At 44.1% G+C, this 13,287-nt stretch overlaps 1 protein-coding gene across 18 annotated transcripts in view; it reads left to right on the top strand.

The window, feature by feature from the left end:
- The window catches only part of ubr5 (ubiquitin protein ligase E3 component n-recognin 5), a 165,403-nt gene that overhangs the window by 101,588 nt on the left and 50,528 nt on the right, over window positions 1-13,287 (top strand). For all 18 annotated transcript variants that reach the window (XM_069920472.1, XM_069920480.1, XM_069920471.1 and 15 more), the window contains 3 exons: window positions 5,116-5,207; window positions 5,643-5,789; window positions 12,826-12,944. In XM_069920472.1, coding sequence (XP_069776573.1) covers window positions 5,116-5,207; window positions 5,643-5,789; window positions 12,826-12,944 — 358 coding nt within the window. The remainder of the gene's footprint in view (window positions 1-5,115; window positions 5,208-5,642; window positions 5,790-12,825; window positions 12,945-13,287) is intronic.

Raw genomic sequence — 13,287 nt, 5'->3', positions numbered from 1 at the left:
ATCGGAGCGTTGTTCGCTGCTTTTGGTGGCCTACATCTGCGTCGCGGGGGCTGCATGGAGACCATTGGCTAATGGTTTGAGGTGGTCACTAGTGAAAGTCTCTTACTTGCTGCCAATATCCAGCACACATGTTGACCACGTGCCTGATTACTTTGTACGGCCCTCATCCGGCTATTTGCAGAGGTGTTCAGTGTGCCCACCTCCAAATGAAAACATACGCACAGATCTTTAAATCTTTGGGGAATTCGGCTTTGGCCTGGCCATTTGTTGGAGGTGCTAGAGAGCTCAGTTTTTCCCTCAGCTTAGTCAATGAAGCTGTGGGGTCCTCGGTCCTACGTGGCAGCCAAGAACTCCCCTGATATCACCAACGGTGCGCCGTATACCATATCAACTGCTGAGGCATTGAAGCCCTTTTTCGGCGTGATGCGGATCCCCAGGGTAACTTTTCTGCCCAGTTTGGGCCGTTGAGCCGGGCCATCAAGGCAGCATTTAGGTGCCTGTGGAACCACTCCTCCAACCTGTTGGCCTGAGAGTGGTAAGCCATGGTATGATGGAGCTGGGTTCCCAGCAACTTGGCCAGCACTGCCAAGAGTCCCAAAGTGAACTGTGTTCCTTTATCGGAGGTTGTATGCTCTGGGACCCTGAACCTCGACGCCCAAGTGTTGATCAGTGGCCTGGCTCTGGTCTCAGTGGTTGTATCGGCCATGGCGACAGCCTCCGGCCACTTCACGGAGTGGTCAATCGTGGGGAGGAGATATCTTGCCATACGAGAGACCAGCAGCGGCCCTACAAATGTCAATATGGACATGGCTGAACTTACGTGGTGCTGGCTTGAAAGTCTGGTGGGGGAGTACCTTGATGTGTGTCTGCACTTTGGACATCTGGCAGAGTTGTGCTGGTCTTGGCCCAATGACTGACCTGTTTCCAAAGGTTGTGCCAGATGAACCTACTGGCCACCATTTTGACATAAGTCCTGATGGCTGGGTGAGCCAGGTTGTGCACCGTGTCGAAGACCTGCTGCCTCCACACTGTTGGCATGATGGGGCAGGGTTTGCTGTTGGAGATGTCTCAGAGGAGCACCTGGCCATCAGGACCAATGGCAACATCTCCAGCCTGAGGCTGGAAACTGCTGTTATGTATGTGATATCTCAAGGTTTTCCTGCTGTGCCCTAGCTAGGGAGGAATAGTCTATTCCCTGGAACAGGGACTGTACGGACTCGATCATGGGGCGGGACAGTGTGTCGGCCACCATATTGGACTTATCCTCGATGTGTTGGATGTCCATGGTGAACTCTATTCTCAGACAGGTGTCGTTGCTGCCTAGCCAACCACGGGTCAGACACTTTGTGGAAGGCAAAGGTTTATGGTCCTCAAACCTTTCAAAAAATACCTGAAGTGCCTGACTGCCAGGTACAATGCCAATAGCTCATAGTCAAAGGTGCTGTATTTGAGTTCTGGTGGCTGCAGGTGCCTGCTAAAGAAGTCCAGGGGCTGTGATTGTCCTTCGATGAATTTCTCCAGAACGCCCCCTACTGACCGCTGTGCTAGAAGCGTCTACTGTGAGAGCAGTTGGCGCCTTTGGTCTGGGTGTACCAGAAGGGTGTCCTTGGCCTTCTGGAATGCCTCTGAGGCCTCATTGTCCCAGGTAATTTCTTTACCCTTCACTGCCATGAGCGCATAAAGGGGGCACATGATGCGATCTGCTGCCTGTTTGAATCATACCTGCAAATTTTTGCAACCCCTTCACTGTGCGGGACTTGATGAAATGACGAATGGCCCCCTACCTTTTTGGGCAGGGGTTTTAGCTCCGTGCCTATTAATTTGATGCCCCAGGAAGTAGATCGTTTCCAACTCAAACTGACCCGTAGCAAGTTTTACAGTGTCTGAATTCTTGCAGCCGTGTGCACAGTCACCTTAGATGGGCTGTGTACTCAGTTGTTGCGGCTAGCGATGAGAATATCATCCAGATAAATGAAAGTGAATGGGAGATCCCAGCCCACCACATCCATCCACCTCTGGAAGGTCTGGGCTGCGTTCTTAAGCCTAAAGAGCATTCTTAGGAATTGAAAGAATCCAAAAGGTTAATGATGGCAGTTTTAGGGATGTCGTCGGGATGGACTGGGTTCTGATGATCGCCCCTGATGAAGTCAACTTTTGAAAACACCTGTGACCCTTGTAAGTTAGCGTTAAAATGCTGGATCTGGGGCACAGGATAGCTGTCAGGTGTGGTGGCCTCATTGAGGCGGCAATAGTCACCACATGGCCTACACCCTTTTGCTCCTTTGGTACCATGTGGGGGGGGGTGCGGCCCAAGGGCTGTTGGAACGCCGCACTATCCCCAGCTCTTCCATTTTTTAAACTCTCCCTTAGTGAGGGTGAGCTTGGAGGAAGGCAGTGCGCCCCGGTGTGGAGTGGGGGCCCTTGATGACAATGTGGTGCCTTACCCTGAGCTTTGGCTCAGTGGAGAAAAATTGTGGTGCCACGATCGAAGGAAACTCCACTAGGATCCGCGTAAGTACATTGTTGGACAAAGTGACAGAGTCAAGGTGGGGGGGGGTGGCGTGGGGGGCAGGTAACTTTGCTTCCCCCAGGGGCGTAGTTTGAAAAGTCCTGGTGTGCACCAATCGCTGCCCCTTAAGGTCTACCAGCAGCCAGTGGGCTTGCAGGAAGTCTGCTCCCAGGAGCAGTTGCGCCACCGCTGCGATTGTGAACTAGTTGATGCTGAAGTGGAAGGGGACGGTGGAGATGCCAAAAGTTTGTATGGTGGTGCAGTTCGCTGCCCTCACTGCCATATCTGGCTTGCTGTTCTGGGTGTTGTAGTGCGAGGGGAGAGGACGCTTATTTCGGCACCAGTGTCAATGAGGAAGCGCCTTCCTGACAGTCCCACTTGTGGAGGAGGCTGTCACATTGGCCAAACGCTGCCGCTGTTAATGACAATTGTCCATGGCGTTTCCCTGAAAGGTGCAGGTTTGGCAGGATCGATGGGCCCCCGCACCCCATCATTGGTGATGGTAGCAATACTGTTGGTTCGGGGGTCCACTTTCCTCTCTGTTTCGTGGGGCCTTGTTGCTGGCTGTGTGTGGGGCCTAGCGATTTCTTCCACCAGAGTATGTCCGCTCGGCGGCTCCTATGGTCGCTGAAGTCCTCATCGGTGAGCAAGAGTTGGATATCCTTGGGCAGCTGCTCCAGGAAAATGTTCTTGAAGAGAAGGCAAGGCCTGTATCCCATGAGGGGAGATGGAGTCATGTCCCCCAAACTGTCCATATATAACAATCGGGCAGTGTGCTCGCACTGTGAGAGCCCAAAAGAACAGATTAATAGATTCTTGAGGGCATCATATTTGCCTTGCTCCAGAGGCTGCTGTAGGAAGTCAATGACCCTTGCTACCATCTCCTGGTCAAGGGAGCTCACCATGTAGCAGTAACACGTGTTGATCTGTCAAGGGTGGAACTGAGCTTCGGCCTGTTTGAACCGCAAGTGTGGCTGCGACGCCCAGAAAGTTGGCAGCTTCAACAAAACCCTGTGAAGAGCTGCTTGATCAGTCTTCTTCAGGTCCAACTGTCGGTTGTTACCATGCTTGTAGCCAATGTTGATACCAATGTAGCATGTGCGTGTGGAAAGAAGACATGCACACGAGCAGTCGAAGACTGATTTATTGCACTGGAGGCTCTGCTTGTATTCTCTCCCCGCTGCAGACAACAGGAGTGATGTCATGGCAGGGCTGATCTCCAATTGGGTGGCGTTCCTGCTGTTGCTCATTTCCCACCATGCAGGTGGTCTCCTGGGATGAAAGTCATTGGCCCCATGGGGTCTGCGCGGTCGCCATGTTCGTCAGCCATTTTGTGTACCGGATCATGAACTGGTTAGCGGGCCACCACATTATCAGTTTTTCCTGATTCTCCCATGGCAAGCATTCTGATCTCTTCTGAATTGAAGTTGGAACATTAGAAATAGCTGGAGTAGGCTTTAATTCCTGCAGCTGACGTGCATTTAGTCAGGGATCATCATTTTGAAATAAGGGGTCAGCCTTTTGGGCACAAATGAGCAGAAATCTTCTGCCCGAGGATTGTGAATCTAGCATTCTGTAACCAAGAGAGCTGGGAAGTTCCAACACCAAGTATATTCTTGACAGAGATCAATAAATATGTATAACAGCTGGAATTAAGAGAAGGGAGTCATGCAGGAAAGAGATTTGAGACAGAAGATGGGATATGATTAATCCAATAGAGCAGCCACAAGGGGCTAAGTGGGACTGCTCCTGTCATGTATTGAGATCATGTTTGATTCTGCACCTTGATTCCATTTTTTTTGTCTTATCCCAGCATTCCTCAATTTCCCTGGTGTCCAGAAGTTGATTATCTGACTTTTTTTAATAAATACGCTGAACCTCTTCACATTCCTAGTTCTTTGCCATGTGCAATTCTTAAGGTTATTTTTCATCTCAAGCCTGGCTCTCTATTACTGACACTCTAGGGGGAGGAATCATCTTGGCCATTAATCCGTTTTGTATCTTGTGCATTCAAATGTAGTCATCTATGTCCTAAACTCCAGTGGAAACAGGCCATTTTGTCCTCAAATGATAAACCCCCATCCAGACAAAATGCACTGTGCCTCTGTGTATTTTAACTTGAGTATTGAAACTAAGGTTTGTGAGCTTATTGGTCTTCTCGGTTTTCCTTGGGAATATAGTAGATCTCTTTCCACAGCACAATTTGACGTAACATTCCAGAATTTGTACTCTGACGAAGGAGAACCTGTCACAGTTTGATGTCAGAATTCATTGAACAAGTAGAGGAACCTACAGGAACAATGGCAAAAATACTTTATTCCTCTTGTCTATCTTTCTTGCAATTAAAAACAATTACATATTGTTTGTCTTCCAAATTGCCTGATGTACCATTTGGATTTTTGCAATTAATGAACGACAACTTGTTACCAAATTTTCTTACAAATCCTTTTTATAATCTGTGAAAATTAATAGCTTCAAGTTGCTGCTTTAAAATGGCCAGCATTTTGTGCAATTCATTTGATTTTCTTGCAGAAAAAAGCATTTGTCCATTATTACTGTAACATGGTAAATTGATTGTGCTTGATTTTGTGCTAAATTCTATGCAGGATATTTTTGAATGTCGAACATGTGGATTGTTGGAGTCTCTTTGTTGTTGTACAGAGTGTGCTAGAGTCTGCCACAAAGGACATGATTGCAAGTGAGTAACTATACTGAGATAACAAATTACCTAAATGTTGTTGATAAAAGCACAAACAATGATTTAAGTGCATGAACTCTTGGGGGAAATATTATTGAAAATATATTGGATTGAGAACAAGCTGCTTGTTTCTGCCCCCTGTTTAACCTAGGAATAAGGTTAATGTTTGCATGGGACACATGCAAGCATTTTTGAGTTGACCTGAAAAGATTAAATCTGTAATATCAGCAAGTAATATGTCACAATGGGGAAAAATTTGGACATGGTTCTGTTAGCTAATAATGTTGCATATTTGTTTTGTTGCCATGTCACTTGTAATTTGGTCTTTGTCTGGTCATATCTGGCTAGCTAACTTTAATTTACTGATTGCAATGTTAAGTCATTTCTAATATTTAGAATTGCTCTGTTAAAATGCATTTTTATGTAAAACTCTAGATTGAAAAGGACTTCCCCTACTGCATATTGTGATTGCTGGGAGAAATGCAAGTGCAAGACACTGATTGCAGGACAGAAGTCTGCCCGACTTGATTTGCTCTATAGACTCCTTACCACAACTAATCTTGTGACTTTGCCAAATAGCAGGCAAGTATCAAGAGTTCTGGAAATACATTTAAAGCAAGTGATAATTCCATTGTGATAATGTATGCAGGTTTATTGCTTGCTGCTAGTTCTATATACTAGCAATCTACAACTTGTAAAAACTTTCTGGAATCATATCAACTTCATAATTAACATTGTGTTTGATAAACTTGCAATCATCTGAAGTATCAAAGGTGCAATTTTGCTCAAAATATAATTGAAGAAAAAAGTACAGATGCTACAAATTTGACACAAACAGAAAATGATGGAAACACTTAGCAGCTCAACCAGCTCCTGAGAAGAGAAATAAATTCAACTTTTGGGTCACTTTATCAGAAGTGGAAAGGTAGAGAAAAAAAATGAAGTTGCAGAGAGGGAGGGATGAGGGAATTGGCAAGGTTGGTGATGGGTGCAAATAAATTTGTCAAGGAACCAAGCAGTTTAAGACAGTTTATTGGAGACAGAAAGGAAACAGTGAAAAAGAAAATGATACTTGTGGAACACAAACGTGCTAGAGAGATGGTAAAAAGGAAACTTACAAATTCAATATTAGTTACAAAGGGCTGTCAGATGGAAGTACCATTACTCAAACTTGCATTGGGAACTGTTGGAGTAATGCAGGAGGCTGAAAATGGTTTAGTGTGAGAGTGGAGCAGAGTATCAGTGACAGTTGACTCAGAATCCAGCGTCAGACCACTAGTTGGGGTGATGTTCCACAAAGAGATCAGGCAATCTGCATTTCATAATCGGGATTTATTGTCATGAACATGTCATGAAATTAAATTTGTTTTTGCAGCAGCGTCATTATATAAAAATAGTTCAAGAAGAGAAAAATTCAAACCAAGGTGATGTCTATGGTTCATGGTTCATCAAAAATCTGATGACAGAGGAGAAGAAGCTGACCGACCTTGTGATGCCGAGTGCTTGTCTGAAGCTCCTGTACCTTTTTTCTGATGGTAGCAGAGTAAAGAGGTCATGGCCTGGGTGGTGGGGGTCCTTGAGGACAGAGGCTGCTTTTTTAAAAAGATGTCCTCACTGAAGTGAAATCTGGTGCCCGTGATGTCACAGTCTGAGTTAACAATCCTCTGGAGTTTATTCTTGTCCTGAGTGGAGACCCCCTTCATACCAGCCAGTAATGCACCCAGCCAAAATGCTATCCATGGTACACCTGTAGAAGTTTTTGAGTGTCTTTGGTGACGTACCGAATCTTCTCAAATGCCTCACAAAGTATAACCACTGGTGAGCCTTCTTTGTGATTTCACTGGGATGAAGGCTCCAGGAATTTGAAGTTCTTGACCCTCTCGACTGCTGACTGGTTCTGGTTTTCCTTGTTTTCTCCTGAAATCTACAATCATTTCCTTGATTTTGCTGACGTTGAGTGCAAGGTTGCAGTGACACCACTCAAATAGCTGCTCCGTCTCCCTCCTGTTTGCTTCCTCATTGCTGTCGGTGATTCTGCCGACAACTGATCCCTCCACTGTGGAAGGGAGACCATATCATTAATGCCCTTTGTTAATTGAAAGGAGCTTAAGTCCTTCATCTGAAAGGATTGTTTTGGTCCTTGGAAAATAGGATTCAAACAAACAAGGATAAATAGTTATTGCATCTCTTGGTTGCATGGGAAATTTCTGCAAGAAGGTGTGCAGTTAGAAGAGAGATGAGTGGATCATGGTGTTGCAAAGGGCATACGAATGCTGAGAGGGGAAGGTGTTTGGAGGTGGGATTTTCTGGCATTTTCAAAGCTTTGATTTTTCACATGATCCACACCTGATTCTTCCCTTTTCTTAACACCCCTCAGTCAGCGTCATGGATAGACTATTTGTCAATGTCCATTATAAGATCACTGACTCCCAAGACTATGCCAACTGCACCTCCTCCCACTCAATTACATATCTTTTTTAGAAATATAATACATTAACAGTTCCTTCTGGCCCATAAACCCATGCCACCTAAATACACCAATTAACCTACAAACCCCCATGCATTTTTTGGAGGATGGAAACCAAAGCTCTCAGAGAAAATCCATTCAGAATGTACAAACTCCTCACGGACCATGCCTGGCTTGAACATAGGTCACTGACACTGTAATAGCATTGTGCTAATGACTATCTCTGCTGCTTTCTTGACTTGGTGTATCTGATCTTTTGACTTAACATTCATGCCAGTGACTTTGAAATGTTTTCCTTGAGCAATCTTTCTTCTTGTACCATAGTTTACAGGTCTCCCAACCATGTCATTATTTACCTCGTCTATTCTCAAGTCCTATCCTATCCCTCTCTTTCCAACCCACAAGCCTCCACATTCAACAGATCCTTCATAACTTCTGCCATCTCCAGTGGAATTTCATCCTGAATAAGATCCGTACCCCTCCTAATCCTGTAGCATTCCAAAGGGACTGTTTGCCCCACAACTTGATAATTTTCTCTTGCATTTCCCACAACTACAGTAAAATCCCCATTATCCGGCACCTACGAGGATTGTGGATGCCAGAAATGTGCATTTTCCATTTGACTGAGACTTACAACGACTAACTAATTAATACACATGCATTAACAATATACCATTAAAAAGACAAAAGTCAACCAAATGTAGTGGGGGGGGGGGGGGAGGAATCAGTATTGTAGACTTTAATTATTTAAAGTTCACTCTAATCAAACAATTTCTGTAGCTTACAAAATTTCAATATGATGCCTGGTCACTGACACTGTAACAGTGTTACACTAGTTGCTAGGCTTAACTGTGTTGCTGACATTAATTAACCAAGTTTACAGATAAAGCCTTAATAATATACCTAATAAAAATATAGACTCTTACCAGGCAGACATGGGCAACACTTCAGGAGAGTCACCCCAGTGACGAGCAACATCGACCGGCTCTTCATCCTGGTGTCCTGGTCTGACCCTTGGCGCAGCCTGACTCACTTCCACGCAAGTGTCCTGGTCAGGCCCTCAGCACAACCTGACTCGGTTCAATGCCAGAGTCCCGTTCAGGACCAAGTCGCATTTTCCTTGTCCTGATAGCCCCTCGCCTCCTCACCAGTGTCCCTGTCAGACCCTGGGTGCATCTTCCTTTAAAATTCAAACCTCATTCGCAAGTGCAATAACTATGTTGGACTAGCCACTGCGCTAACTGTGCTGCTGTCAGAATTAAACCCCCCCCCCCCCAACAAGTTACAGATAAAACCTTAATAATAAACTTAATCTTAGAACACTACAGCACAGTGCAGGCCCTTCAAATCTCAATTTGGTGCCGACCCAAAAATTCCTTTTATAAAAATGTACTGAACCTTCCCTACCCTATAACCCTCTGTTTTTCTTCCATCCATGTGTTTGAGTCCCTATTGTTTCAGCCTCCACCACCATCCTTGGCAGCTATTCAAAGCACCAATTCTCGGCGCAATATTTAAAAAAAACTCTTATCCTGATGTCTCCCTTAAACTTCCCTCCCTTAACTTTGTGCATGTGTCCTCTGGTGTTTTCTATTCCTGTCCTGGGAAAAAGGCACTGGCTGTCTATTCTATCTTTGCCTCTATTAAGCCTCTTCTCATCCTTCTACACTCCAAAGAGTAAAGTCCCAGCTCTTCTAACCTTGCCACATAAGACTTATTTTCTAATCCAAGCAACATTCTGGTAAATCTCCTCTGCACCCTCTCCATAGCTTCCTCATCCTTCCAATAATGAGGTGACCAGAATTGAACACAATACTCCAAGTGTGGTCTCACTAGAGTTGCAACATGACCTCTCTACTTCTGAACTCAATCCCCCTATTAATGAAGCCCAACATCCCAAAGGCTTTCATAATTATCCTATCCTACTCGTTGTTGGGGGTTGTGGGTTGGAAGGAGAGGGAGTACTATCCATATTATGGATTGGATATTGAGAGATGTATGGATTTGGACCTCGTTCCCTCTGTTCCTCCACGCTCCTAAGTAACTTCCAAAATGAATTGCCTCATGCTTAACTGGATTGAACTCCATCTGCCACTTTTCTACCCAACGCTGTATCTTGTCTATATCTTTTTGTAACCTACAACAACCTTCAGCACCATCCACAGCTCCTCCAATCTTTGTATCATCAGCAAACTTACTGACCCATCCTTTCCCCTCTTCATCTGGGTCATTTATAAAGATCACAAAGAGCAGGGCTCCCAGAACAGATCCCTGTGGAACTCCACTAATCACTGACCTCCAGGCAGAATACTTTTTTTCTGCTACTGCTACCACAGATAAAAACTCTTGGCAGGGATAGGGAGACACTTTGGGGAGGAGCCCCAACACCGAGTCGCATCAGCCAACTCTTCATCCTGGGGGGTGCCATTTTATTCAAACATAACTTTATTCAAACAGCTGCTGTGGGCAGGGGATTACTGGGGCTCTCCACTGGCTAAATGTCTGCTCCGAAGGGGTTATGTGTTGCCTCAAAGAACATTTATTTCTACAATTTTAAACTTTTATTTAAAATGTTATTTATTCTTATTTATTTAAAATTTTTTGCTGGTGGTTTGAATTCTCTTAACACCTTGCAGTTTTAGTGGAGGTGTTCTGCAAAGACAGTGATGATCTTAGTTATCTGTCATTTTAGTTCCATTCTTCTCCATTCTAATTTCTGTCATCTATCTAGTTGTGTTGAAGCCCTCCAGGGTTTTGGCTAATCACTCAGTTGTGTCCCTCCCTCACCCCTTCATTTCAATTTATTTTGTCTTCTGTCTCAGACTGCCAGTTTTTAAAATGGTGTTTTGTCTTCACAACTGTGATAAGTGCTGTAATCACAGATCCTCTCTCTGTTCTTTCCCACTCTCTGCAAGCCAAGTTGTTTGTTTTTGAATTTTTCTACCTTCAGTGAAGGGTGCTTCAACTGAAATATTGACTTGGTTTCTGTCCTCTATGATCCTGCCTGATTTGCAGAGTTTCCACAGGCTCTGCTTTTTGTTTGCTGAACCCAGGTTCTACATTTGTGGTCAGCTAAACTAAGACTGCAGAACTAACCTTTGTGAATTAGTAGCACTTTTTAAAAAATGCCCATTATGTGGTGAACTTCGAGATTGATGTTTGTTGTTTTTTTACAAACATGGATTTTTATTACTGCTTCCTCTGCAATCTATAGCATTGGAGCATCAAGTGCAGCAAAAGGAAAAGTCTCAAATACAATCAGAACAGGTAGCGGCAGTCAGGTTCCACTTGATTTGGATTGGGGAAAGAGTGCCTGGGTTGTATTTGCTTTTAAAAATTGTAATCAACAAAAACAACTTTTTACCCTTGAAGTAGTTAGTCTCCTCTAATGTCACTGGAGGAGTATCAGAATTTCAGTATAAACAGAATGCTGGAGAAACTCAGCAGGTCAAAGTGTACTAGCAAAGATAAAGGTACATAACCAATGTTTTGGGATTGAGCCCTTCAACAAGGTATGAACAAAATGGAGGCAGGGGGTAATAGGTAGATAAGGGAGAGAGGCCACACTCCAGCAAACAAGGTGAGGGGGGCTCTGAATGGTGAAGGAAGGGGGTAGATAGCTCGAGGAAAGACAGAGGAATAGGGAAGAGAGGGAGAACAGGGAGTAGGGAAGTAGAAACTGGGGAAGTCTATGTTAATGCCATCCAGTTAGAGAGAGCCCAGTTAGAAAATGAGGTGTTGCTCCTCCATTGTATAGGTAGACAGTACAAGAGGCCATGGACAGAAATATCAGTGAGGGAAAAGGGTGCAGAATTGAAATGGTTGCCCACTGGGAAATCCCTGCCACTGATGTGGACAGAACAAAGGTTCTCAGTGAAGTGATCTCCCAGTCTGTGTCCAGTCTCTCCGATGTCAATAAGGCCACAACGTGATTCCCACGGATGCACGTGTTGCTTGACCTAGAAGGACTGGAGCCCTGAATGGTGGTGAGGGAAAAGATGTCGGCACAAGTGTTGCATTTTCTGTGGCCACAGGGGAAGATCCCAAGGAGGTGACTAATGGGAAGGGATGAGTGGACGAGGGAGTCACAAAGAGAGTGGTCCTCACAGAAAGCGGAGAGGGGGTGAGATCATGTTGTAATGTATTAGATTTGGAGGCTGGTGAGGTGGTAGATGAGGTCAAGGGGAATCCGGAGGCAGGGCAGATGAGTGGGAAATCGAGGAGGTGCGGGTAAGGGTGGAGAGGAAGCCACGGTTTTGGAAGAAGGGGAATATTTTCGATGATCAGGACTAGAAAACCTCATCTTTGGAACACGTGGCAGAGGAGAAATTGAGAGAAAGGAATAGAATCTTTGCAGGGGACTGGGTGTGAAGAAATGTAGTTGAGGCTGTTGTGAAAAAAAGCCATTCGAAAGGTTTTCTCCTGAGATTAATTAATACAGATCAAGAAAGAGATGAATACAGATCAAGAAAGGGGAGAGTGTCGCTGGAGATGGACCAATTTGAGGTCAGGATGAAAGCTAGCAGCAAAGTGAATAAAATTGATGAGCTCATCACTGGTGCCTGCGGCAGCACTGATCAAAAATTTTGGTGCCCATATTTTAAAAACACTAAAATGCTGGAGAAACTCAGCAAGTCACGCAGCATCCTTTACATAGCAAAGATAAAGATACATGACCAACATATCAGGCCTGAGCCTTTCATCAAGTTTGATAAAATAAAGAATGCTGTGTGATTTGCTGGGTTTCTCCAGCATTTTTATGTAAACTACAACCACAGCATTTGGAGATTTTCTTGTTTAGTCCCATATTTTAAAATGTGATTGTTTCTGGACTGTTGTCAGAAACTGGCTTGGAGTGTTAAATCTCCTATTTATTTTACGTACAAAAGCTGTCACAGATATGGGGTAAATGCTCCAATTCCTTTTCAGGGTGGAGGGGGGGAGGAAGGAGAAAGTTTTTCAAGAATGAACATAAAGTTTACTTTTGAATGATTTAGGCTGGAAAGGATGCAAAACTAGAAAGTAAAACTAACTTCTTAACCCTGAAGTCACAAGTTTTTCTAGCTTGGTGCACTAAAATATTTTTGCCTCTTGATAATCAAGTTCCTTCCTCAATTCACAAATTTCATCTAAGTGTTAAAATCTTTGCAGGGGTGAACATCTGCTGTTGTTTTTAGTACAGACTGTTGCTAGGCAAACTGTAGAACATTGTCAGTATCGTCCACCACGGATAAGAGAGGATAGAAACCGGAAGACTGCAAATGTTGAAGGTTGGTATAAATTTAGAAAATACCTTTGGGATTGAACTACAGATTTGTGAGACATCTGTTGCACTTTGGGAATTGATTGTATTATCTAAAATTATTGAGACTATAAAGTATATTGTAAATTCAATTCAACTTCTAGATACCATTTGAAGGGGTTTTTTATTACAATCTGATTTGTGAACATATTTCCAATGTTACTTGGACATGAAGGAATTAGTTATAGATTCCCAAGCATGTCAGAAGAAAGTGGAAAGGTTTTTTTAAAAAAAAATTAAGGTACTAGGAATAATGGATTTAAATAAAGCCCATGAACATGCTTTGTTCAGCCTGTGCCTCTCACTTGATC

The sequence above is a fragment of the Narcine bancroftii genome, chromosome 2 (assembly GCF_036971445.1).
Source record: "Narcine bancroftii isolate sNarBan1 chromosome 2, sNarBan1.hap1, whole genome shotgun sequence".
Classification (NCBI taxonomy): domain Eukaryota; kingdom Metazoa; phylum Chordata; class Chondrichthyes; order Torpediniformes; family Narcinidae; genus Narcine; species Narcine bancroftii.
Note: the sequence above shows the minus strand (reverse complement) of the source record. Positions and strands in the feature narration are given on the sequence as shown.